Source organism: Neovison vison, chromosome 12 (genome assembly GCF_020171115.1).
Source record: "Neovison vison isolate M4711 chromosome 12, ASM_NN_V1, whole genome shotgun sequence".
Classification (NCBI taxonomy): domain Eukaryota; kingdom Metazoa; phylum Chordata; class Mammalia; order Carnivora; family Mustelidae; genus Neogale; species Neogale vison.
Genome location: NC_058102.1, coordinates 37,801,267 through 37,828,855, shown reverse-complemented (window position 1 = coordinate 37,828,855; position 27,589 = coordinate 37,801,267). Strand labels below are relative to the sequence as shown.

The 27,589-nt window shown below is 37.1% G+C and overlaps 1 protein-coding gene across 12 annotated transcripts in view; it reads right to left on the bottom strand.

Annotated features, from left to right (window-relative positions):
* Window positions 1-27,589, bottom strand: part of PPFIA2 (PTPRF interacting protein alpha 2) — a 486,729-nt gene that overhangs the window by 27,494 nt on the left and 431,646 nt on the right. For 6 of the 12 annotated variants that reach the window (XM_044229065.1, XM_044229070.1, XM_044229067.1 and 3 more), the window contains 3 exons: window positions 19,842-19,850; window positions 8,729-8,810; window positions 4,608-4,808 (listed from right to left, as the gene is read on the bottom strand). In XM_044229065.1, coding sequence (XP_044085000.1) covers window positions 4,608-4,808; window positions 8,729-8,810; window positions 19,842-19,850 — 292 coding nt within the window. The remainder of the gene's footprint in view (window positions 1-4,607; window positions 4,809-8,728; window positions 8,811-19,841; window positions 19,851-27,589) is intronic. The other 6 variants (XM_044229066.1, XM_044229071.1, XM_044229069.1 and 3 more) reach the window with 1 other exon arrangement.

Below are 27,589 nucleotides of genomic sequence, written 5' to 3'. Positions count from 1 at the left end.
ATCAAGCAATCTCCACTCCAGTAAATCTTTCGTTTCATAAACGCTCTTTGTTTCCCATGTATATTGTGCTGACTGATGTCTATTTTATGCCTTACATTTCTGCTCGAATTTGCTGAATTCTGTGTTCCCAAACCTATTCTTTTCTACTGCACTGTTTTTTTAAATTAGGCAGTTTAAATAAATATAACATAAAGTAAAAATAAAAGTTTCATTCATATTAATTCTGAGTTGAATTATTTGGGAAGACAGATATTGGCAAATCTTATAGCACGTTATCAGTGAGATACAACTTCATCAAAGTCTGGGGAAAAGATTGTAAATGTCCAGGAGGATCCTGCACTCAAATAGCTTGTTGAATACCTCAAAATTATCACTTTAAAAGGAAATTCAAACTAGAAAAATTGAAGATGTTTTATGGATGAAGTTCTAAGAGATAATGTAGAACTTCAGGCATTGGAATTGTACTCAAAGAAAAGTCCTAAGTGTTTCATCTAAATTTGCAAGTGCCTGAGCATTTACATATATTTATTGAAGATAAAATATTTAAAGCATGTACTTATTCTCTATGACATCCCTCTTTAACCAAATATTTCAGTGAACTGGTATTTCTATCCCTATTCTATTAGGTAAGAGACTTTCCACAACAGCAGCAGCTCAGAAAGAACAAACAGAAAGCTTTAAAATTAGGACTGACCCAAGAAAGTAATAAATGTAATTATTAGATTTTCTTTTGGGTGGTCTGGCCCATTTCATGCAGACAGGAAAGGAGGCAGAATCAGATAGAAGTTCCATTCAGTTAAAAAAAAAAAGTCTAAGTAAAGAACTTTGTCTTCTTCTCTTGAAAATTTGAGGAAATAAGCAAGATACACCTGACTGAGGAACCCGAACTCAAACCTGAACACAAAGAAACACATGTATGTTCTGAAATAATTACACTGTTCTGGGAGAAATGAAAACATCCCCAAATTGGGCTCTGCATCCAACATGGAGCCTGTTTAAGATTTTCTTTCTCCCTCTCCTTTCATCCCTAACCCCCACTAAAAAGAAAAATAAAATAAATAAATAAAATAAAATGTGAATCCTAATATATAATCTTAGGTGATAACTTTAAGATGTTTTTGTCTTCACTTTATGTAGTGAATTCATTACTAGAAATTTATAAGCAAAGCAAATCATATTTAAAATGTATTAGATATGAGTAAATATTTCCATCATGGAGTAAAAGGAAGAAAAAGTATTCAGTAGATCATTTTTAAAACAAATAGATACAGGGGCCCCTGGGTGGCTCAGTGGGTTAAGCCGCTCCCTTCGGCTCAGGTCATGATCTCAGGGTCCTGGGGTTGAGTCCTGCATCGGGCTCTCTGCTCAGCGGGGAGCCTGCTTCCCTCTCTCTCTCTCTGCCTGCCTTTCCATCTACTTGTGATTTCTTTCTGTCAAATAAATAAATAAAATATTAAAAAAAAACAACAAATAGATACAACTTATTTTTTATGTAACTTGTATCAATATTTGGTAAAGGGTATATATCCTCTCTGAATAAAGAATTTTTACACATTAATAAAAAGAGGAATATTCCTGTATCCTTTAGAAAAATGGAAAAAATTACCAATAGGTAATTCATTTAAATACTAAATCAATATGCATATGAAAAAGTGTTAACTTATATATAAAAGGGCTTTTGACCTAAACAAATCTTACAAATAAAAGATACAGTTTGTGTGTAAAAAAAATAAATAAATAAAAATAAAAAAATAAAAAAATAAATTTAAGCAAGGTAACAATATTAACAAAATGATGAGGAAAGGTTACACAATACAGTCTGGCCATTAAGATTCAAAGTAATAAGCCTATAAATGCCCTATACATATATGTTGCTATGGAAACAGTTTATGCAACAGTATAACTATGTGTGCATCCACTATGGTATTGTGAATACAATGAAAATTTTTAAATAAGCAAAATGTCCAATATTAGGGATTTGGTTAAATACATTATGGTATTTCCATAAAGGAATTATGCAGCAATTAAACATGATACTATAACTGTATATTAATAATATGAGGAAAATGTTCATGCTATACGAAGTTTAAAAAATACACAAAATAATAAATGATGCAAAATAATTTATCTTTATAAAAAGATAAAGGAAATAACTAAAAAGGTATCTTATCCAAAAGTTAATATTAAAATTAATAATTTTTAATAATTAATAGATTAACTTTGAACTGTTAATTCCTTTTTTATTCATTAATTTATTTCTTTTATTTTTTATTAATTATTTTAATTAACATATACTGTATTATTTGCCCCAGGGGTACAGGTCTGTGAATCATCAGGCTTACACACTTCACAGCACTCATCATATCACGAACCCTTCCCAATGTCCATAACCCAAATACCCTCTCCACCACCACCCCCAGCAACCCTCAGACCGTTTTGTGAGATTAAGAGTGTTTTATGGTTTTTCTCTCTCCCAATCCCATCTTGTTTCTGTTAAATTTTTTTTGAAGCCTTATTCAACCAGAAATGGTTTCCCCTTCTTTGGAACTTCACAACTCTTTGCTTCTGCCTAACATTAAGAAATTAAACTATCTCATCTCCTAGTGTTGAGCAAGTCTTACTTTCCTTACACAGTTGTCATCTCTGAAGTCAAGGCCATACAGATTTCATAGCCTCTGTAACGGCTGATAGAGTGACTTGTACAATCACCATTCTTAAGAGGAATGTTTATTGATTATTCTCTACAATTTGCCTGGCAGTGAATTAAGGCCTGGGGACCACGGAAAACTGATAATATTCTTGATTGGTTAGGGTGGAGGATAAATTAAGAGAAATTTTTAATTAGTTTTTATAAGTATATGGAGTGGTAATGAGGAAGGGAAGTAAACCAGATTTTTGGTGCACAGTGAAAGCTTTTTCAAGGGAAAACATTAAAGAACCATTCAATGAAGGATGAGTTGGGGAAGGATGGCGATCCTGGAGTGGGAAGAATGTTCCAGGCAGAGAGAAGAGCAATTGCCAAAGCTCACAATCACCCATGAGCATGAAAGTTTAGCAAGCTGAAAATAGTTCTGTGTCACTAGGATCCTGACCTGGAGAGTTAATAAAGCCTTTGAGGTGAACTGAGGTGATCACTAGACCGTGAAGAGTCTTGTAAGTTCTCTTCACATTTGTCTGTTCTTTAAACTGAATATGCTCTTAATTTTAATAGTTTCTGATTTAAATTTTTTAAGTTCACTTAGACATTTTTAGAAAAATAGTGCTTAATTATTCTATTTTCCATTAAGAAATGGATTTGCGTGTTACATAAAAATCATAAAATATATTTTACTTTTCATCTAGAAACTGGGACTTCCAATGCTTCGATTTTGCATTTTCAATAACTGTGTATGCATTTGCTCTTAGGAAAAGAGTGTTGATACAAGCCAACTGTGATGATTCTCTCTCACTTGGAAACTAAATTCTATCAGATCTGAATTTGGTTTACAACATCTATTTTAATGGCCTACTCAGCTTTTATGTCAAACATACTCTGTATTATTTTTTAGATTAAGTAATATGTCAGCTATAGTATGCAACATTATAGACATTTAAAAATAATGTTATACATAAGGTTTGTTAAATTATATCTTTTTTTACACCTTACTTAGAAAGAAGTTAAAATGGAATTACACAACAAGGAGAAAACCTTTTTCAATTTGACCTGGTATTTCTGGCATTAGAATCTGGTATACTGGGAAGGAATGTAAAGATAGATACAATAAACATGAAGCCAATTCTTTCAGACTGTTGAAGGTCACAGAGAAAAAGCTATACTCAAGTTTAGTTTTATGTCTGAAAACTGCAATAAAGTAATCCCACTTTTCTATCTTTTATGCACATCTCAAATTTACCTCATTCTTCCATAGTTTGTTATTCTGCAATAAGACATGGGGCCAGAGAAATTCAGTTAACATCAGAAATCATATGCTTTACCAGCAAAAGGTATTATATAATTCAGCAATGGACTAAAGAAAGAATGAATATTATTTGGAGTCGTTCTGAGTACATGAGTTTGTCATCTGGCAGGCATTTTCTTTTAGACATTTTGTTCTTTTCTAGCGTTAGGGTAGGGACAAGATTATGAGAAGAATAGGGATTTACACAGGAGAAGCAAAGAGAATTTGAAGGAAGGTCTTCCACTTGGTATTTATAAAATACCAAATATCTGCATAGTTGCATAATTATGAAAACTGTGTAAGAAGAAGTGAGTTCGGCATTGCATCTTCAGAAAGCACTAATGCCAACATCTCATCTCCTGTTTTAAAGACAGCATCTTAAAAAAGAGTGAACTTGGGATCCTGTTGCCTGGGAGAAAAACCCAGACTTCAGTTAGAAACTAGCTCAAACATCTATCTTGGTCGCAGCCTTCCAGTCTGATCAGAATCACAGCTCCTCACTTGGAAACCTATTAAAAGTAGCAGCAAGGTTAATGAAGAGCAAGCTAACTCTCTCCAGAATAATTCATGCTGACACTGAAATGTGTGCTGCCACAGTTGGGCTCTGTGGACTTACAATGGCTGCTTTTTGCCCCGCGTTGGGAGAGGGAGGGGCAGAAACTGACTCACAGTTCGGGATGTCGGAGGAGCTGAAGGACTTGTTAGGGAAACCATCTCTTGGATTGCTAGTCGCAGCTTTAAGCGATGCAGGGGATTGCTGATTCCGATTTCTCTCTGGATCTCAGTGTCTGATAAAGCAGACATGATGGCCCCACTTTTCACGTTGGCTCGGCAGGCCGCAACGTACCAAGCAGGCATTCCCAACCAGAGCTGTTGGATAGGGAAATAAATACACACACAGATTATACTGACAGTTAAGAGTGTCTTCTAAGTACCTTACACATATGAACTGCCCAAACCCCACAAGATAGATGTTATTGTTACTTTCCCCAGATGACATAGAGGCATAAAGGCATTAAGCAATTTACTACAAAATATCAGCTAGGCAGGTATGGAAATAAAGATTTGAAATTCAATCTCTACAGTGTGCAATCTAACAACTAATTTATATTATTAGGTTGAACATAATAGCTGCCCATCTCCAAATCCATCCCTGCTCCCTTGGATTTAAGGACAAGAACAGCTACAAGCTGCATTTGGTAAAGGCTCTCTCGACTTTTTTAATGCATGAATTCAATTTATCAATCTTCTTTGGAATTCTGAGGGCAAAGGAGTTCTGTCGCAGAAAGAGACAGCTTTACCACCTCCAGTCATGTGATTTTGATGCAAGCATGTACTGTAGTTAAGCCCCATTTCTCACATACCTACCTAGAGCTTGCGATAGTTGTGTGAATTTAAGTTGATGTTCTGCATGAACAAAGTTTTGGAGGAAAAAATGATGTGCTAAAGAAGGAGACTAAAGTTATAAGCATCTGGAAAACTTTAGATAAAGAAAGTAAGAAAATGAATAATGCATTAGAAATTAGGGATTCCAATTTTTCAACTTTGCTAGGATGCTGTAGAAAGACAACGGAGTCAGTGCACAGTGTCTGCACACATCTTAAGTGATGAGTGAACGCCAACTCACATGGGTCGTGGTGTAGCATTTGAATTACACACATTTGAAAAAGGAATACTCTCTCCAATTCCCTTCCTCCCATCATGAGCTGTGAATAAGAAGCAGGGCACATGCAAGTGAGCAGTTTAAATCTTGGTCTTTAAACATCCAAAACAGTGATTTTTTTTTTTTTGCACTATTTTATTTGTTGCTATGAACAGACTTAGCAAATGGAGAGAGAACATTAGTGAGAATAGTGAGAGTAAGAGAAAGAAGAAAAGCTATAGATCAGCAAAAGTCAATGCCTAAATCTCTGGACCAGAAGGCTAGGCTCTAATTGCTTCTGTGGCACTGGTGAACTTCTCTAAACCTTGGCCTTATGTTCTTCATTTGTAAAACAGAGATTCAGCTCTATTACTTCTAGCTGTGGTGAGGCAGCTTCTAAGCTGAGTCCCAGGGAGTTCCTCTTGATATTTCTGCTTTTGTGTAATCCTCTGCCTTTGAGTTTGGACTGAAATCAGTATCTTATTTCTCATGAAGAGACTACTGTGAAAGTGATGGGATGCCACTTTTCAGATTAGATTACAAAAAGAGGGTAGCTTCATTCTTGCCTCATTCTCTCCCTCCCTCCTCTCAGCGCCTCTAGCTCTGGCAGAATTCGGCTGTCATGTTGTGCGCAGCCCTGTGGAGATACCCACGGGGTGGCGGGGAGATGATGTTTCCGACCAGTCACTGGCAAGGAACTGAATCACAACTGTGAAAACCAGAGTCAACTTGGCAGTGGATTCTTCCCACATCAAGCCTAGAGATGCCTGCTAATCTGGCTGACCCCTTGGTTGCAGCCTCGTGAGAGACCTTGATTAAAAACCCAAGCTAAGTTATGTCTAGATTCCTGACCCACAGAAGCCATGAAGAAAAGAAATGTTACCTATGGGGATGTTTTGTTACATGGTAATAGATAACTAACCTGGATATCCTTTTATTTAAAAGAATTATGTCGAGGGCACCTGGTTGGCTCAGTTGGTTGAGCGACAGCCTTCAGCTCAGATCATGATCCTGGAGTCCTGGGATCGAGTCCCGCATCGGGCTCCCAGCTCGGCAGGGAGTTTGCTTCTCCCTCTGATCCTCTCCCCTCTCATGCTCTCTCACTCTTTCTCTCCTCTCTCAAGTAAATAAATAAAATATTAAAAAAAAATTATGTCGTATGAGGACACTACTTGTCTCTATAGGGGAGACAAACCAACCAAAAGCCAAATCTTTGAGTCAGTGTGGCCTGGACTGTGACTGAAGATAAAAGACAAGACAGAGGGGAACCTAAATATAGCACATGACTGAAATGGTCATACTATCTTCTAACAGGTGAGGTACAAGGTTTTGACCTCACCTTGACAGACACCATTAGATATGATGGAAGATGGGAGGTGACCATTAGATATGATGGAAGATGGGAGGTGACTTCTTAGTTCACAGACTCAAGTTGTTCAAAATAAGTAAACATCTGAATATACCTTCACTGAACCCTAATGGTTTTTCACCCCTCCCCTTTTTAAAGATATTTAGATTTCTATACTGAATAATATTACCCAAAGGACTGCCCATCCATTGTTTTCAGTATCATCCCTAAGTAGACTTTCAAAAAGTTTCTGGTGTGGATAAATGGTGTGTGAAGCATCAGACTTAAGTTTGCACATCATTCCTACCAGGCTGTGCACGCTTGGAGGCGCTAAAGGAGGTGAAACTTAAGGGCTCTCCTTCATTGGCTCACCCTCTCATTCATCTTGTTTATTCCATTTTGTAATTTGAGTCACTTTAGGAAGCACATTACGAGCAATTTCTGTGCGCTCAGGATAGGTTTAATTAGCACAAAACCTCACTGCCTGTCATTTCCTAGCTCCTTAATGTCGGTAAGGCTTTTTTCATTTTTATCGAAGGGTTTGTTCATCACTTGCCAATGTAGCAGCTAACCCTCTGTCAAAGTGTGGCTCATTTTAATGGAGTGACACTGAACAAAAAAACTGCTATCAATTTTGAAGTGTGCTTTCTTAAGCATGTTGATTTATAATTGATTTTTAAAGTATCGTAATTTTAAAAGCACATTTGGAAGCAGCAGCTCTGAAAAATTCCTTGACATGAGAGAATAAAATAAAGCAAGACGCAGGCTTCTTTCACTCAGTCCGAGAAAAAAATGCAAAGTATGTCTTTATCTATATAAGACTAGTTTTTAAACTAAACTGGGTTTTAATTTTCCTCATTGATTAATTTGTTAGCTTTGGATATGATAGGATAATGAAAGTCAGGGATTTTATCATCTCCAACCACTTAAAACACTTAAAACACTTTAAACAATGGGTTCCTGGAGCCTCTGCCAGGCAAGAAAAGCTTATTTTCTTCTTTGCCCTGATACTGGCATCTCTCGGCACCTCAGCAGCCCACGTTAGAGAACTGAATGGATAGAACAGGCTGTGAACGCTACTACTATGTGGTATGAAGGGGTCTTTTGTGGTCAAATATGTGTTTCCTTCACTGTCCCAGTCTGCTTCTGCTGCCCCCCACTCTGCTCAGGTGTTGTTTTTATTTTTCCCAGCCCCAGTGTTCTGTAGAAAGTTCTGAATGTAGATCTTGTTTTATTGTAACACTCACTTTAGACCCAGAGGGGAACAAGGGGACACATTATTCTCTTGCTTTATTCCAAACAGCTAAACCTAGCTGGCCTCTAGGCTATGGAGAATTAGGTTCTGGAATTAATTTACAAGCAAAGGAATGGTTGGTTCTCCACACAATCAGGTGACAGTGATCTCTTGGGTAACACAAAAGTGTTGAATACAGAGATGGCTCTTCTCTGTAACCTGTGGAGGAGGAAGAACTCTGGACTGATGGACGGGGACAGATGTTTTCTTACAACAACAGATGCGTGGCTTAATAGCTGTCTTCTCTTTCTCTGAACATGAAGATGGTGAGATTTAGAGAAACTTCTTTTTATCACACGGGGCTTCCTCTGCCCCAATCACAGGAATGTATCAGAGTTAAGAGCAAAACAATGCCCACAACTTCCTGGATAAAGCAAATAGCTCTTTTATAAGCTACTCCAGGCTCCTGGAAAGCTGTGACTTCTAGAACCCATCCTTACCTCTATCTAGAAAAAGTATCACACTGAAAAGATGAATTTAAGAGCTTTCTGGTTTCATTCTCTTACCTCGAGCCATGCAACCACTGTGGGCCCATCCCACTGAGCAAAAGGTAACCCCTTCCTCCGAGCTTCTTCCAGAAGTTCATGCCTGAAGTACACAGCAAAGATTATTAATTAGGTAGCATGGAAAAAGACAGCAGCAATTATGTTTAATGACAGTATTTTTTAAAAACCAATAATCTTTTACACGCTCTTTCTGAGATAATGCAGAATAACAGAATTCTTCCTTCCTTTTAGTAATACATGGAAATCACCAAATGATATTATGAGTGAAACACTGACATCTAAAAATAATTTCTTCCAACATTTATTCCCAATATTCAAACATTAAGTTGTTAATGGACTGAGAAGCTGAATTCTTTTATCAGCAAATAGCTTATCTCTTTAACAAGAAAATGGCCCATATATGTATATTCAAGCATACATCATGGGATCTAAATGAGGCTTCTTCATCTGCCTTGCTCACTTCTCCTTACAATTTCAATGATAGAGAAAATGTCTGTAGAGAGGCACTAGGTAAATTTGGTTGTTTAGTCCCATTCAAGACATGTGCTTCATTTTAGTATGCTCCTCAGGTCCAGGTAGCTATATTCAGAGTTTTTTGTTTGTTTGTTTTTTAATCTAGACTATGAAATTACCTCTCACTTAAAGAGAACTCAGAGGGAAATTAACTTCTATCACGAGAAAGCAATGTAAGGTGTGAAATTCAATACTACATTTCTTTTCATTTATAATCACTCCTGTTTTTAATGAAAGTGAAACACCCCAATGGCAACAAATGGTTGCTTCTGATAGCAAAATGTTGTAAAGAGTCTTGACAAATGCATTATTAATCATTGTCTCTACTACTGAGCCTTATAACGGACAGCCATTTGCAAAACCAATTTGAGTCATTCATTATTGAAAGAGCAAATGTGTGCTGAAACTCAAACTGATATTTGCCTGACCAGGACTATATTGGAAAATATATTCTCTGTTCCTTAGTATGCTTTTTGATCTTACACACAAATGATAAAAATGTAGTGTATAATTTGCTCTTTTGAATGTGTGTCTTTCATGCTTAGGAATCCATCAATGATATCATATATGAACTCCAAAATGAAGCATTTGATTACTTTCTACCATCAAACGAACAATTGCTTATTAAAATATGTTAAGATACAGTTGACCCTTGGACAACATGGGGTGAGGGGCACCAGTAAAAAATCTGCATTGCACTTTTGACTCTCCAAAAACTTAGCTGCTAATAGCCTACTGTTGACTGGATGCCTTACTGATAACATAAAACAGTCGAATAACACATATTATGAATGTTATATATATTTTATACTGTATTCTTATGGTAAACATAGAGAAAAATGTTATTAAGAAAATCATAGGGAAGAGGAAATACATTATAATTCTGCAGTGTATTTATCAACAAAAATTCTCAGATAAGTGGGCCTGAGCAGTTCAAACCCATGGTGTTCAAGGTCAACTGTACATAACTGAAAATGCTTCTCAGTGAGAACTCTCCCTATTTGCAGCAGATGCTGCCAACACCGTTCAGTGTGAAAAAAGAAACAAAGAGACAAAACAAAAACTGAAGTTATAGCAGCTGAAGAGACATATAAATCAACTGCTGTTTCATTTGCGGGAATAGCAAGGAAAACATGGGTAAGTTCTACGTGTAAGTCATTCAGCACCTGTGACAGGGAAGAGTGACCAGTGCCCTGAATCCAATGTGAACACTATAGAGGGGCTTCCTCACCTGGACTGCTGTACCATCCCCCATCCCTTCGGGTTCCCAACATTCCTTCACTGAAAAACAGATTCAACTAGTCTCACTCTTCCTGGTATTGAGAGAAAGGGGCTGAAGGTTCAACCAACCAACCAACCAACCATCAAGGTACTCCTGGTAATAAGCACCTGCTGTGAGCACAGACTTGTGTTCAATATGAGGAAAAACAGGCATGGCCCTAGTTTTTCACAAGATCCCTGGTTAGATAGAAAAAGCAAACCCATGAACTGTCCAAAACCACAACATGGTACACAAACATATGGTAAGACTTGGTGATGCACGTTCTGAGTGGGAGGATTTTGGAAAATGGGTCACTGGCAATGGTGAAGGCATTGTGGCAACCATGCTGGCTGTGAAGGGCATGTGGAAAGGCATTCGAAGCAGGATAAGCAGTAAGGGTAGAAGGTCAGAGGAAGGACTCAGCATGGAATGTGTGCAAGCCAATGGAAGGCAGGCCTCCATGGAGCTGACGAGCCTCATTCAGAGTTGTATATTATACCCAAGGGGGCAAGAAACACTTCCTGTGATGTCGCAGCTGAGTGGCAGGAAACAGGAAGAAACAAACATACATTTTACAGCTGTTTTTTTGCTACATTTAGTAAAAAGGCAAGTGAATATGCACTTGGTACCTAGGAAGCAAATGACATGGTCACAGGTGAATTTCAGGAGTTATACAGAAGCCATTTTTAATAGCTAGACTTGAACTGTGAAACTTCTGACTAGTTCTCTAAAAATATTACACCACACGAGCCGGAGAGAACCTGTTCAAACTTGATATTGTAACTTCTCTGCTCACAACCCCTCAATCACTTGCTGTCTGGTTGAGAATAAAAGGCAAAGCAACAGTTAGGATCCCCTCTCCTACCCTCTTCGGCTCTCTGATTCAGCTGCTGCCTCACACAGCGACACTGCCTCCTCTCTGTTCCCTGGAAAACAGCTCAGGCCTCTTTCAGCCTCAAGACCCTTGTGCCACTATTCTCTCTGTACGGAATGTCTGTGCCTTTTATCTCCACATGGCTCACTCCCTCTCCTACGTTTAATATTTACTCAAATGTCACCTTCTCTGAGTGTCTCCCCCACTTCTCTCCTTCCACCCCCACCATACATTCCTTATCCCTGTTCCTTATTTCTCTCCACGGCACTTATCTTCAAACACAGAGTATCATTTACACCTCAATCTATTATATCCCAATCAAATATAAGCTCAAGGAGGACTGATGTATTCACATATTCTGTTTAGAGATAATTAGAAGCATCTAGAACAAGGTCAGGCACAGACAAGGCGCTCAATAAATAGCTGTGAATGTTGAACTTGTCTGCCAGTGTTAGCAGTTAGGTGCTCCTTGTTAGAGTAAATTGAGCGCCATAACGTATATATATTTTTTGTAGTCCAAATACCTTTTTCTAATTGGGATTACAACGCCATTCAAAGTTTCGTTTCAAAAAAAAAAAAAATCCTTAAATTCTGTTTCCTCTTGGGCCAGTTTTCCAGAGTAACTCCCATTCTAGCTGATCCTGAGTCTGATCTGGCTGGGGATCCCTGACAGCAGGCTGGTTAAGACGAAGTTCCTATGTGCTCAGATACTTCTATTTTCTGTCATCACAGAAATTTAATCACAGGATTGTTTGTGAAATCCTCGGGCAATCTGGCCCTTAAAAGAGGTTTTTGTTTTGTTTTGGTTTTGCTTTGTTTGTTTTGCTAAAATCACAAGCTCTTGTAACCATAATATCTTTAGAGCGAATATGCCAAGATAATAAGAAAAGGGAGCTCTAGTCCACTGGATTCTGTCCTTTGGTCCCCGGCTGGCAGGGCTGGAGCCTATGTAAAGGCCCCTGAGTTGAAAACAGCTGCCAGATTCTGGGCGGCAGGCTGGGTTTTGTAGCAGAACTGAGGGCTACATGACTTTAACTTCATGCGCTTTCTCTTAATCTGAGGGCAGAATCAATTGTGTAAAGGAATGCACTGAAATTCTCAAAGCAGTATTACATTTAATTCTTCTCAATCTTAAAAAACACTGCACCATGCAGATTTATAAGAGCCATATATCTGGATGTGTATGGCATGAGAAAGAAGTAACATTTAAAAAAAAATACAGGGATGCTTGGGTGGCTCAGTGGGTTAAGCCTCTGCCTTCAGCTCAGGTCATGATCTCAGGGTCCTGGGATCGAGTCCTGCAACGAGCTCTCTGCTCAGCGGGGAGCCTGCTTCCCTCCCCCCCCCCCTCTCTCTCTGCCTACTTGTGATCTCTCTCTCTGTGAAATAAAATCTTAAAAAAAAATACAGGCAAACTATAATAATTGGAAATCACAGAGTTTGATACATGATGATTTTCTAACAGACTATTAAGGGTAAGCATTAATTGTATGCTTCTGCTCATGAGATATTTTGGGCCCACAGACAGAGAAATAGTAACATTAACTTTTTAAGAAATACTAAATAAAAAACTGATTTGCCACGAAAAGGCATTTTGAATATACTGGTGTTGTATTGCTTCTCGGCCTTTTGGCTAAGATCAAGTGTTGAATATACTGGTGTTCTCTGCTGGACCAGTCCATGTGTGGAAAGATAGGCATATTTTCTCTACTCCAGATTCAGCCTTTTCAAAGGTCAAGGGCAGTTCTTCCAGAGCAAGGCTTCTAGTATACGTGTGACTCTGGAAATTGCTGCAGACCTGAAGAAATATTTTTGTTTTTCTTACTTAATATTTTTTTCTTCCTCCAGACAATGTAATATTCAACCATCTTTCCCCAAAGGATAATTTATATATCACTATTGTTATCAGTATGCATTTTTGTTTTAAGATGTAGACTAGCTTTTAGAGGAAAGCAGTAACATTTCCTTTTAGAAAATCTATCTGGCTCAGGGCTGTCATCACCTGTGTGAAGACTCCAAGTAATGCACTAATTGTACTGAATAAGAAAAACTTTTGAATTGTTGAGTATTTTTAAGAAACACAGTCTCATCTAAATAAAGAATGCCATTAGATTCCCCCAAAGGCGTCAGACTCTCTTGAAATAGGTGTCAATGAGTTACTGTGACTGGAAAGTGACACCTTAGGAGGCCCAACAGGTAAGAAACACTTGGGTGTGCGAGTCATTTGCATGCCCATATATCACTCTACGGAGGGGGAGGGGAGCCTGTGCATGCTAGGCCTGATCTGAGGACAGGACCAAAGTGTGGGTACCCTAGGCATAACCAGCCCCAAGGATTTCTGGATAAACGACTGAGTGTCTAACAAACGTACATGAATCAAGGGCATTTGCTGGGTTTGTAATTTCTAACTCCTAATCCACATGAATTTAAGCAAGTATGACTTTGCCTCCGTGACTCAATCCAAATGGAAATGTCTGGCTTCTCCTTTTTTTGGTTTTATGTCTCTCTTCAGTTATTGCAGTTTTGACGTAATGGGAGGAGAATGTCTGCGTATTTGCAAGTTGTGTTTCTATCACACTCAACAATGTCCTCATGCCTCCTTGCCTTGTCTCCCTACTCACTTTGTCTTGATTTTCAAGACATACAGAAATACTTCTCTGAAGCCACCCTTTCCTCGCCCCTGAGTCAATATTTACTACTTCTTTTTATAAGTGCCCTAGAATACTAAGCGTTCCTACCCAGAGTATCTTTAACATTTTATCAACTCAGAGATGAAGTCAGTTTTATTCTTTGCTGAACAAAAAAACCTGGCACGCAGTAGGCCTATAAAAAAATCAGGTGGCTGGCTACCTAACAAATTTGATTAATCCCGGAGCATGCAAAGTTCCCTGTCCTCACATCCTCGTAACAGGGGAACACAACTCACAACTTGTAAATCAACAAGTTCAAGAAAGTGTTAAACTCTGAGAAATAAAGTTCATTAATTACTTGAAAAAGTCACAGACCACGGCCAGTAAAGTCTCCTTTCTTATATTCTTCCCAGTGTGGATGCTTCATCACTGTCAATGAAGGGAAACCTTATTCTGAGACCACTTAGCCTATGATGCTATTTTAGGATTGCCAATTTGTGATATGACTGTGTGAAGAGCATGCAGTACCCTTTCCTCTGTCACTCAGGATAGCCGAGCCAGTCACCTTCCATTTAATGCCTGCCCGTTTCCCCTTCATGTTTTCTATTTCATCTTTCTTTACTTTCTATTCTTGTTGCCACCTTACTTTTTCTCCCAACCCTTTAATGGGCCCTATCTTGAGTTTTCTAATCCTTCTAATACAGTGGCATTAAAAAACAAAAAAACACAACAAAACAAAAACCCCTGCTGTGCTAGCAGAAGAGGTAAGAGAGTGGCCTCTAAAGTCTGATTGCTTCGGCTTGATTATTGGTGCGACCTTTTCTTAGCTGTGCATCCATAGACAAGTCACTTTACTTCTCTGTGCCTCAGTTTTCTCATCTGCCAAATAAAGCTGAGAACAGTACCTACCTCAGGGGGTTGCAGTGCAAGTGACCTGAGAAAATACATGTAATGTGATTACAGCAGGGCCTCACACAAAGGACGCAGCTAATGAATGTGAGCTGTTACTTTTGTCATAGCACTGTCCTCTGAAACCGCCAATGGTTCCTTCATTGTCTAAAGTATAATCCTCAACCTGAACTACAAATACTAAATAGGCTTAGTCTTGATTTCCCTTTCTAATCCTCTTCACTTACTTCTAACCAGAACTGAGAACTTACTTTTGCAAATAATTTGTGCATTACTAATTCTATCATTATGAGTACCATTTTCCAGAGCTGAGCAGTTCTTTCCGTTCAACCATCAGAATCTTACTGTTTGCCTAAATCATGACCCTTCCTTTCATTTTCGTGATAATTCCATTCCAAAAGGACTCTTTATCCTTCAGAATCTGGAAATTTACAGTGTCAAAAATCAGTCCTAGAGATTGTTGAGTAGTACCACACACATCCCATCTCGCACCCAAGACTCTACAGTCCTAGAGATGAGAGTTTGCTCTTCCACTGCCTCTTGTTTTTCTTCCCATGCTCTAACCAAGACGATCTTTTGAATGGTTGTTATACTGTAATCCACAGAACTCTTGATGTTGACAACCACCTGGGATCCTTGATTACAGGATGAATTCTAATTATTAAAAATGAGTAAGAACTTTGTTTAGCAGTTAACTATATTGGCTGTTCAGAAAGAGAAAAAATGTACTCTCTGATATTAAATAAGCTATTTTGCAAATTGACTACTACCCAGGTTTTTGTTCAAATTCTCATCATTTGTGGATCATGGCAATGGATTCCCAGAGTCTCTCTGTTTCTTGTTTTGTGCCTACCTCCATCCCAGCCTTTTTCCAACTCCTAGTGAGACCCTCCTAAACACAAACGTTTTGTTAAGACTTGCCTACTTAAAAACCTCCCCACTGTCCTAAAAATAAAGGTCAAATATCTTAGCATGATGGAAAAAATGCTTAGTAATCTGGCCCTGGTTCTCTCTGCAGACTCCTGCACTCAGTCAGTGCCGAAACACCACCATTCCCCCAATACCTCACTTGATTTGACCCTCCATGACACCTTTTTCTTCTGACTGAAATGCCCTCTCTGTATCAGAATTGTGGCAAACTCGGACTCATCCTTCAGACACAGCTAATGCTTCCTCCCTCCTGTGACGATTCCAAGACCTCTCCCAGGCAGAATTAGATTTCTCTTCTATACAAATGTTGTCACTTGTGTCTACTCCAGTTTCTGCATGTCTTACACCTCTCATTTATAATGTACCATGATAGAGACTTATCTAACGGGCTCACTTGTCTCACCTAAACCACTTCTGTTCTTCAGAAATACAGCATCACGGTTTGAAAGAACTGAAGTTCTGGATGTAGACAAATTAGGGTCTGGATCCCAGGCAACAAAGGCTAACATTCATTTATCACATATTTTGTGTGAAGCCCTGTCCTACGTGCTTTCTTTACATGTATACTTTCTTTAATTTTCACAATGATAAGATACATACTGATACTCATTTGCAGACGAGGACATTGAAGAGCTAAAGTCACTTGGAGCACAGAACCAGTGGGTGGCGGAGCCAGAACTAGAGCCCCAAAAAGTTGGCCACAGATTTAAGTTTCTTAACCCCCATATGATCCTTTAATTAATTACCCTTTGAATTTTTCATAACTGAGAAAGTAGGGTCAATGGACTGTAGGAATTTGGTTACATTAACACCAGTAGCATCTACTTAATTGTTAGTATTAAACAAAATAATGGTCTCCCACTTTTTCCTGTGGTTTGCTTATATTCCTAAGTGGTATATATTTATTTGGCCTCCTGGCAATTATGTATGGTCTTTTCTCCTTACTATCAGGTTGTGCACTTCTGTCACAAGAAGGAGGTTGGTCTCGTTTATCTAATTGGGAAGGAAAAGCTGAATTTCTTGTAACTTGTTTCAGTTCAACCGATTTTGTGTAATTGTAATACAAAGTAATTCTTTGAAAAATTTATCTTAAGGGTTTACTTATTTACTGTAGCACATGACAAGTAATTAGTTATTGATATAACCAGAAGAAATAAATATGTGGCTCAATAAGAACCAAGAATAAAATATAAGTCAACATAATTTGACAGCTGAATCTCTTATTAACAGTGTAGGCCAGAGAGAATAAATCTCCCTTACATGATGCTAGCAGTAAATATACTTACACTTCGCTTCACATCATTACTAATTGTTCCATTAAAATTGAATAGTCAGGAGGGTAAGTAGGAAATGATCTCCTCAAATTTCAAACAGACAACAAGCTATAACTCTATCATTCAGAAATCTAGACTTCTTGATCAATTCTATGAAAAGCAACATTGCATATTTGAGAAACTATTTGAAATTCTGGTCAGCAAATATGAACAAAATGTGGTGCCACCCACGTTTTTTCTAACATGTGCAAGCTGAAAATGTATATCTTAACTCACATAATTATTCTAAACAGAAATGTCAAATTCCCAATCAGCTGCTTCAGAACACTGATTGCCTAAATACACATATTTAGCTCCATAAAATTAAGAGTTTTGAATTCAACATTAACACGGTTGACTTGGTTTTAAAAGCACAGCATACTGTGATTTTGTGTGTGTGTGCAAGTGAATGTGTGTTTGTATATCGTATTATGGCACATTTTCACATGAAGTGCATATAAAAGACCATTACACATCTAAGTCGCACTCTATTTAGGTTCTAAGAACACATGCTAGGTTGTTTGGAACTGAGATAGTTTGACTACATTAAAACCAAAGCTTATTCATACTGAAACTTTTTTTTTTTTTTTTTCTTCAAGCTGCTTTGAAATGGAGAGCTTAGTCTCAGAAATTTATTTGTGAATTTGAATTGGGATTTACATAATTTCTCTCCTCGCTTTATTTTGAATTTAATCAGTTTCAAAACCATTAAAAAGGTATAAACACACACGTACACCCACACAAATGTGATGGAGTAATACAATCATTCACACTGCTCTTGAAAACGAAGGGACTTGTAGGACTTTCTATTGGACAGTTTCACTTTCAAAAGACTCTATGGTCTGTTCTCCTTAGTCTCTTCCTGATAGTAAAGTGGGGACTTACTGGAGGAACACTGATCATTTTCAGGTGATTTGGATATCATTTAGACTAGATTACCTTCGTGCCTGATCTAATTTTCAGCCTTCCTTAACTCAAATTTTGAAGTTTCTAGTTTTTGTGCTTCTGGGGTTACACATATTTTCTCATGCTCTTAGGAGGTGCAGGAAGTTGACGGTAGTATCATAAATAAAGAGAATATGTCACTCACTCAAGGGTATGCAACACGTGAGATAGTTGGGTGCTTAAATACTTATCTTCTGTTTCCTAATCTAATGAATGATCTTTCCACCTCAGATCTTCCATATTTTCACTATATTTGTACTTTAACTTCCTAAGCTTTCTGTTAGAGATTCTACTAGAGAACTGATTTTGAGGCCCTAAAATGTTAAGTTCCAGGAGCATGTATAAGACTACAAGAATGTGAATTTTAGAACGAAGACAATTACATCAGCTTTTTAAAGTCCATAAATGAAAATGCATTATGCATTTATTCTTTTTCAGAATTGTCTTCATGATAGGGAAATGAAATTTTATTTATTTGGGTTATTTTACTCATGAAATTTAAAAGTCATTAGGAAACAGAAGACTGGTATTATATGACAACATGAAAACAATATTTTAAATCTAATGTCTAGAATATTCATTATTTTTAAAAAGTAAGGGCTTACAACTGTGGCTAGCAAAGTTGAACAGTACCCTAACCACAGCTCGCCTTGCATGTTTAAGAACACTCACTACAGCTTTCCTTAATATCATAAATTATCCTAACTGAAGTAAATTCTTCATTATTAAATAATTAGTAATAGTAAATATAGCTTAGAATTAGAGCAGAAAAGCATAACAAATATAAGCCACAGTAATGAACTAAGCAATATTACAAAGTACATGACCTTGTATTGGTATATAAAATATCTATATAGAAAATTAGGGGTACTCTCCATGATTTTCTGGATAATGGCATCTCAACGGAGCCATTTTCTTTGCCAAAGATGTGTGTGTGTGTGTGTGTGTCGCTTTTAATTTAAAAGCAGTATCTCTCCCATACTAAAGTGTTTTTAAAAGCTCACCATGTTACCAAAGCAAAAGTTTACACCAATGTAAATATTTTATAAATGTGTACATAACTTGTTTTGCTTTGAAACCCAATTTGTCTTAGGAATAGATATTAACATGTTTTAATTTTAGTTAAAAAAGCAGGACTGAGTAGTTTAAATTTTTAAAACTTTGAATATTAACCCATAGTATAAGAAATACTGGAAAGAACACACACAAGCAAAGAAATCAACCAAAACTAAGGATTACTTTGGAATCTAGGCATGAAAGTCCTACTGGGGAGGATCCAGCATTTAACCCTCTTCATTTAAGCACAGTTCTAGTGATGAACACAAAGTCAGTGGGGAACCGAGGCGCACTAGGGAACACACAGGAGGACCCAATCATGCAGCATTGTCCAAAGTACTGAAGTGGCCTATGACTTAAGCCTCACGGAGTGCCATACTAAGTCTTAGAGAATGACTCGAGAAGTAAGGAAATGACATGTGGAATGCCTTTGACATGTGCCTAATAGAAGTGAAGAAACAGAAGCGCTTGCAAGGCCACCATCATAAATTTGAGTGTGAACATTTCTCTGAACCAATGATTCCTTTATGGTGTAGAAATGAATACACTTCACAGTTTTCATTTTAGGTCAGAGGCAGTGCAGCTTGTGTTACAACTGAAAAGAGAAATACTATAAGGATAAAAGAAAAAAAGGATGGTGCTGAAAATAAACATGTTCAGCAGCCGTTGTCATTCAACTTACCCAGATGTGCTTTTCATGAGATGGAGAAGGATGGATGGAAAAGAAAAGCACACAAATGTTAATGGATACATTTCAGTCCAAAGAAAGCCATGGAATAAAACAAGAGCATCATTTCAGATGTGCAAAAGCTCAGATATGAGAAAGACATGGTGTCTTTTTTGTTTGTTTTTTCACCATGACACACGTACTCACTGCGTCCAAAAGCATGATCAGGTTGAGGGCAGCTCTAATTGTTGACTAGTAAGTCTGTCTCTTGAAAATGAGCCACTCTGAAACATGCATGACCACATTTTTCCCAGCCTCTAGTATACCCCGGGAAGAAATTAGGCACTTTATTAAAGAACATTCTTTACCTCAGGCCACTCCTGGCTTGTTTTACAAACAGAAGCAATACTTACAAAACAGTGCTCAGATCCTCATATGGCCTTACGTGCTTATTGTTAGAGCTCAAGATAAAGTATGATGGACCCCTGCAGAGGCGGGGACTTAAGAGAGTGCTAAGGTGAGGGTCAGTTCTCATACATGATTTGGTCAAAGTTACTAGTAAGTGCTGATTTTCAGTTTCTTCACCTTAATCTGAGGCAGGAAGAAATTTTACATTCTGGGTCCATAATTTTAATAGTCTCACACATGTCATGACAATTGTTATTTTTATAAGTATGCATTTGCCAGTATTCAGCACGTGAGGATGCATAAAAGAATTTTATCACTCTTGTCCTCCTGCTACATTACTTCCTCCTCCGCTGTGTGAGCTGGCAAAATAAATGGTGTTGGTGCCAACTGAGTGTCTCAATAGGAATGTTTATTTGGACAGATGTTTATAAATGTTTCTCGGAGGAAAAAAGAAAGCTCAATTGGTTCACCAATATTAGCATAAAACATCACAAAACAGCATTAATTTAAATGTAGTTTTTGAGGTAGCCCTCTTGCTCCCTGGATATAGTAGTGGCACTGGGAAAATATGGAATTTAAATAATTCAACAAAAAGCAATGAGAATATTATTTTAAATTTTTTTATACAAGCATAATAGACTAATTCTTCCAAAAAATAAAACTTACTAGAACTCATAAAATATATTAAGTACAACAAAATATGAAGCAGAAATTCATATCTCAGAAATTAGGCAACTTAGTTTCCATTTTTACTGCTCAATCATTATAAAGAAAAAGGCTGACGTGCAATGGAACACCCTGTACATGCCTCATCTAAACGCATTCATTCAGAGAAACCAGGTATTGTTTTATTAGATAGGCCTTTGGGAGAATGCATATTCTTTGGCCTTAGCTCCGGCAGAGCTGTGGGAAGCTCTTCAAATTTTCACATGAACAAAAACCATAAATGTCCATATGCATTGGCACCACCATGTTCTAAGAAGTTTAAGGCATCTTTTTTTACATCACACATGCAACAGAAAGAAAATTAAAACCAAAAAGAGATTGCTTCTAAGGGATTAAAATGGCGTTCCTATCAACATACCTGTGAACTCTTTGATGAGCTCTTAAAAAAGGCAATTTCTGAGCTCTCCAGGAAAATTGCCCAAAGTATTTGGGGCCAGTTATTCCCATGGACAAAATAATCTTTCGCAGTCTACCAGCTATCTAGGAATTGCTCTCAAATAAAACAAGTTGATTAAATCTGCACACAGTGGACTATTAATAGCCCTCACATCTTCATTTGTCGTTTTCAAAAACAGAAAACTTATACCAATAAAAATACCTTAAATATAAAATATAAGAGAAATTATGAAAATAAGCAGGAAACTGTTTCAAGTTCTGATATATTTGTTACCAACTTTTGTAAGCTGTCCGATTTCTCTGAGTCTTTATGAACTTTCTTGTTCTCCATAGTCAATTAATTTAAAGCAATACTGAGCAGTCAGTCATCTCATTCGCTAATATTAAGTATTTCCGCTCATGACTTAGATGTTTTGCAAAGGACAAAAAGCTAGAGTCACAAGTGACTCTGACATATGTTGTGGGAATATACTACAAATTCATGTCAGAGAGAATATATATTTGCAGAGTTTTGTCATTTAGATAAAAGTGTTTACTTTTTCTTCTTTCTATATTCTTTCCTACAAGCAGTTATTTACAACAACACATAACCTCATTATTCTTTTTTCTCTTCACTCCAGATTGTCAAGGTTATGATAATAGCAAGACAGATTCTGTGAAAAATAAATGTTCTTCAGTTAAAGACCACTGTGAGTAACAGGCAAGTAACAACTTTTAATTGACAGAGAAAAAGAACAGGCTTTAAGTTATCATTTAATGAATAAGATCAAAACCAATTATTGGCATGTTTTCCTTGGGAACATCAGCATACAACCAGACACACGGAGACATTACCAGCTAACATATGTCACAGTCCAAAATGGGTACCTGAAACTTTTCGGCTGTCTCACTTTCATCTTCTAGATCTCTTATTGAATGAATGGACTTTGCCTGTTTATAAACGAGTCAACTTTAAATGTTAAAACTTCACATGATCAGTAAGCCGCAACATGAGCTTCCTATGTGGAATGTGATTGTCTGTCACTTCTCAAGGTTCAAGCTGGTGACTTGGAAAAATTTTAAAATCAGTGATTAACTCCGGATTGGGAAGTGAATGGGCAGTAACTGATGGGGAAATGTGCAATAAAGAGAAGATTTCTCTTAATAGGCGAAACTAGAGAATGCTTAAAGGCTGACGGCAAAAACACAGAAGAGAGCAGAATCTGAAGGCATAAGAGCAAATAAGAAGTCGGTACAACATGACTGAGAAACTGCGAAGTGATGGGTTCGGGCAAGAAGAGAGTATCCTACTTTCCTCTAATAAATCGGGAGAGGGACTAGTGTTAGTTTTTGGCAGCAAATACTTCAGGGTACCCTGCTGGTTTCTTTTTCTCTCCCTCTGAGGCAGACTGCGAGCTCATCTGCAGAAGATGCAGGTTTGAGGACAGTGGAGGTCTCTAACGAAAGTTGCAGAGAGTAGAAACAAGATTGGTAAGAGGAAAATATTGCAATTATTGGGCACTGCTGAGTTTCTAAATGAAGCTGGCTCAACTTCTTCTGCTATAATGTCCTCCAGCAGCGCAGAGGTGTTCAAACACAGACATGAAGAAAATTCACTGGTGGCCGTGAGTATGACATTTGGATAGAACCAAATGAAAGAGGTGCAAAAAAAGTGGGCATTTTTGAGTGTGTTAAAATTATGCACATGGAGTCAAAGCTAAATAGGAAGCAAGAAGAGGACCAGAAAGGGGCTAGTGTACTGGGGTAAAGATAAAATATATGTTCAGGCACATTTCCAGTTATCTTTATAATTAAAAGGAAATGATTAAGAAGTTTTCAGTAGGGATCATCATCACCCTACTTGGGAAAACTTTTCATTAATGTTAATATTGATTTCAAATAGCTAAAGTTTGAAATTCTTTTTTTAAAGATCTTATTTATTTTTCAGAGAGAGAGAGAGAGAGAAAGGCACAAGCAGGCAGAGTGGCAGGCAGAGGCGGAGAGAGAAGCAGGCTCCCTGACAAGCAAGGAGCTGGATGCAGGACTCAATCCCAGGACCCTAGCATCATGACCTGAGCCAAAGGCAGCAGCTTAACCGACTCAGCCACCCCAGACGTCCCTAAAGTTTGAGATTCTCGAGACTCTTTAAGAGAGGTTAAGAAATCTTTATTCTTCTAAGAATTCTGCTGTTCATTTGTCTGGTAAATTTAACCCAGTTAGGCCCATGGTTAAAGTTTTGATTATGTAAAATCTGAAACAAAAACATTTATTTTTGTATATACATGCGCAGAAAACAAACATATATTTTTTAGTGGAAATCTTTCGGTCTAGAACTATTTTTAAAATAAAACTCTAGCAATGAGATATAGATAACCACTGCCCTTCTTAGGAACATGGAAACAAGGAAGACAACCTTGCTCGATGGCTGGCTAATTTTAAAAAACTGCGGGAAGAGACAGCATCTTCAAAGACCTTATGAAAACCCTATGCAGAGCCAATAAAAGATCCTATATATGCCAGAATAAATGGGGAGAAGTCTTTCCAGATTAAGATGCCAGCATTATATGTAAATGTACCTTAATTAGTCACTTTTTTTCTTTTAAAAAAGGAGGTTAATTATCCTTGCTGTTTGATACTGATTTTGTAAGTTTCATTGGAATAAACAAACTAAGATTGATTCAAGCACAGATTGAAATTTCTTACATAGCTTATCTATAAGCGATCATTACTATTCTTTTATCAAACTTTGATATATTATATATGGCTATATATATATATATATATATATATATATATAATTAATCTTTAACACAGCTACGTCTTGGGCTTTGAAACTACCTTCCCGTCCCAGTCTTAAAAAAAAAGAAAAAGGTGTTCGGTTTGAATATATTTGTTGCTCGTGTTGAAAGATGGGTTAGGGTCAGATGAGAAATTAGTTATTCTCTATAAAAAATATGCTACCCTTTTTAGAGTATAAAGAGAGTGAGGAGTTCTTTTTTGACTCCCTGTATAAAGCATCCGAAATTATACAGGATATTCAAGGTCCAGCTGACAGACAGCCACATGCTTTTAATTGCAGCTTTACCCTGAGATCCCAAATAATTCAGAGGAAAGCTGAGCTCTGGTGGTCCAGCCTCTTGTACGGCCCAGGCCCTAGAAAGCTACGTTTCCTCACAGGTGGAGGAAATAAGCAGCTGCTACCTTGAAGGCTTTTTGAAAGTTGAAAGAGATAATGCATGTGAGATGTGTAGAACACCATCTAGAATACTGTCACTGCCCCATATGCTTATCAGTTATTACATATATAATAGATGATTATCATAATGATTATCATTATTATACAAAGAATGAGGAGGAAAATGGAACACAATATATGCACACAGGGAGAGAGGAGTAATTACAAATAAGTAATAGATATTAAATATATTAAACCATAAAATGCAAGATGGGAAGTAGAGAGAGAAAAAGCTGGTGAGATAAACAGGGACCAGATGATGCAGGGACATATGGGCCATATAAAGGCATCTGGAATTTATCCTAAGGAAACTAAGTAATAATTGAGAGATGTAGGCAGGTTCAGAAGCTTAATTTAGATAGATATCTTTAGCTGAAGTGTGAAGAATGGATCATAGGAAGGCAAGAATAGAACATGGTTTTACTACGATGGTCTGAAAAAAGAAAGAAGAAAATCAGTTCCTTGGAGAGATTTTGAAGAGATGGTATATGAGTAAACAGAAGTGCACAGAGGTAGAATAAGGACAAGACAGACCAAGGGCGAAGACGATGTCCAGTTTCCTGGTTTGTTCATCTGAGTGGAAGTCACTGCTCTAATATCTGTTCTTTTCTTAGGTTTTCTTTCTTTCTTTTTTTATAATATTTTATTATGTTATGTTAGTCACCATACAGTGCATCATTAGTTTTTGATGTAGTGTTTCATGATTGATCGTTTGCATGAAGCACCCCGTGCTCCATGTAACACGTGCCCTCCTTAGGTTTTCTTTAGAGTTCTTTCCCTATGCAGCTTCTATTCAGGCATTCAGCTATTCAGAAGATATGTTTTAGTACTCCCAGTATGCCAGGCACTACGATATTTAAAAAAAAAAAAAAAAAAGTAAGATAAAAAGGGTTCTCCTGAGTTCTGTTCTCTGAATTACATGGAGAATCATAGAATTCAGGGTAGGGAAAATCTGAAGAGCATGTAAGTCAATCTCTCATAAAATCTGAATCCCCCATATAATAATTCTGCCACGTACACCTACTTGGCAGCTCTACATTGGACAGAATCATGAGGAAAAACTCTCTTTCCAGGTGGTTAATTCTTTCTTCTCAGATATGTGATTGCTAACCGGTCTCACTTAGATTCAGCTCAAATTTATCCATAACAACATTTGACTTTTGGCCCAAGGTCTTATCACAAAGATATTGATCATGTTCCTTGGAATAGATGCTGGTTTGAATATATTCACTTGAAGAGTATTTCTCAGAAATTAACACAATACCCAGCTATGTGATCTGCGCAGTGCATAGAATGTGGGCCCTATCAATTGCTTTTATGGATACTGAAAATCATTACCTTCCTTGTCAGACATTGCAGAGTTGTCTTTATTTATTTACTTATTTTAACAGAAACTGCTATCTCAGGAGTTACAGTTAAGATCCCCCTATACATAGACACACACCATAGCCTCCTACACACAAGTAACTGGTAAGGGTAGTCATGAAATTGGTTGGAGAATTATATAAGATAAATAAAATAAAATAAAAATTTATTTTGTGTATTTACTCTGTTTTAGACTTGAAATGTATTGTCTGTATCTTGTGTTTACAGCTTTTTTCTTGGAAAATGCAGATTAACGAGTAAATGAAATTGATTATACAAAGCAAAAAAATCGTAGCTTCATTATTCTAAAAGAAAACAAAATTAAGCTACATAGTTGCAGACTCTTATAACATGCATCCACAATTACACAAGAGAAAACACTAAAACCTATAGATAGTAGTGTAAATAAAAATATTACTTAGCTTATGCTTATATCTATAATTTCTTCCACTATAGGTGAACATTAGATAAAATACATGTCTCCTAGTATTTATTATTGCTCTTAGTTTTGCTTTTTGAAATTTTTCTATTATTTCAAAAGAAAAATGGTTCACTCAGCATTCCAAAGTGTGCTTATATTAGTAGAAATAAATATTTAATTTAATTTTAAAATGTTGTCATTATCTATTCCAAATACTTTTGAGCTCTTTCCCTATAATAATAATTCTCCCATTCTCCTAAATATTTTGAGTATTCAGTTGTCGTTTAGAAATGCCTTTCTAACTTGAAATCTAAAAGATATTTATATAGACATAGGTAATATACATGTATAGATGTATGTATATATATGTGTGTATGTATGTACATGTAAAAATGTATGTGTACACACAAATATATACATGCATGTATATACACCCAAACACAGACACACATACACACACACATGCTACTCTTTGCCTAACATATTTTTTGGCCTAAGAAAATTAATATTAAAAAATTGGTAAGTGTAAGTGGATATTTTAAAGAACCAGATTTTTCAGAAAATTAAGAATTTTTGTCTCACAGTTTACAATAATTTGAGTTGACAAAGATAAGTTTCCATAAAGTAGGGAGAAGGAAAATGTCTTTTTTGGTGAACCAGCTTCCAGTCTAATTTTTACTTAAGATGAAAATTGCTGGGGCATCTGGGTGGCTCAGTGGGTAAAGTCTCTGCCTTCGGTTCAGGTCATGATCTCAGGGTCCTGAGATCGAGCCCCATGTCAGGCTCCCTGCCTAGCAGGGGGCCTGCTTTCCCCTCTCTGTCCGCTGCTCTGCCTACTTGTGATCTCTCTGTCTAATAAATAAATAAAATCTTAAAAAAAAGATGAAAACTGCTAGCCTTTAATGTATCAGTTTAACTTTAAGCATTTATTATCAATACATATGTATTTGGAAGTATTTACATACATAGAATTGGATGACAAGGCAATAGTAGCTCTCGCTCAGTGTATGTAGAGAAGACATGCTTGCAGAATTTCAAGTTGGAAACTGGGACGCATTTTCTCAGAAAAATATTGAGAACATTAGGTTTAGTTTCTGAAATATTCTACTTTATTCTACTTAATTAGATTCTTTTGAGTTGAGTCCCCAGAGTCATTCTCCTATGGTCATGTCTGTACTAAATGAATCTTTGACTATAACTGATGGATCCAAGTACAAATATCAGTTCCACATG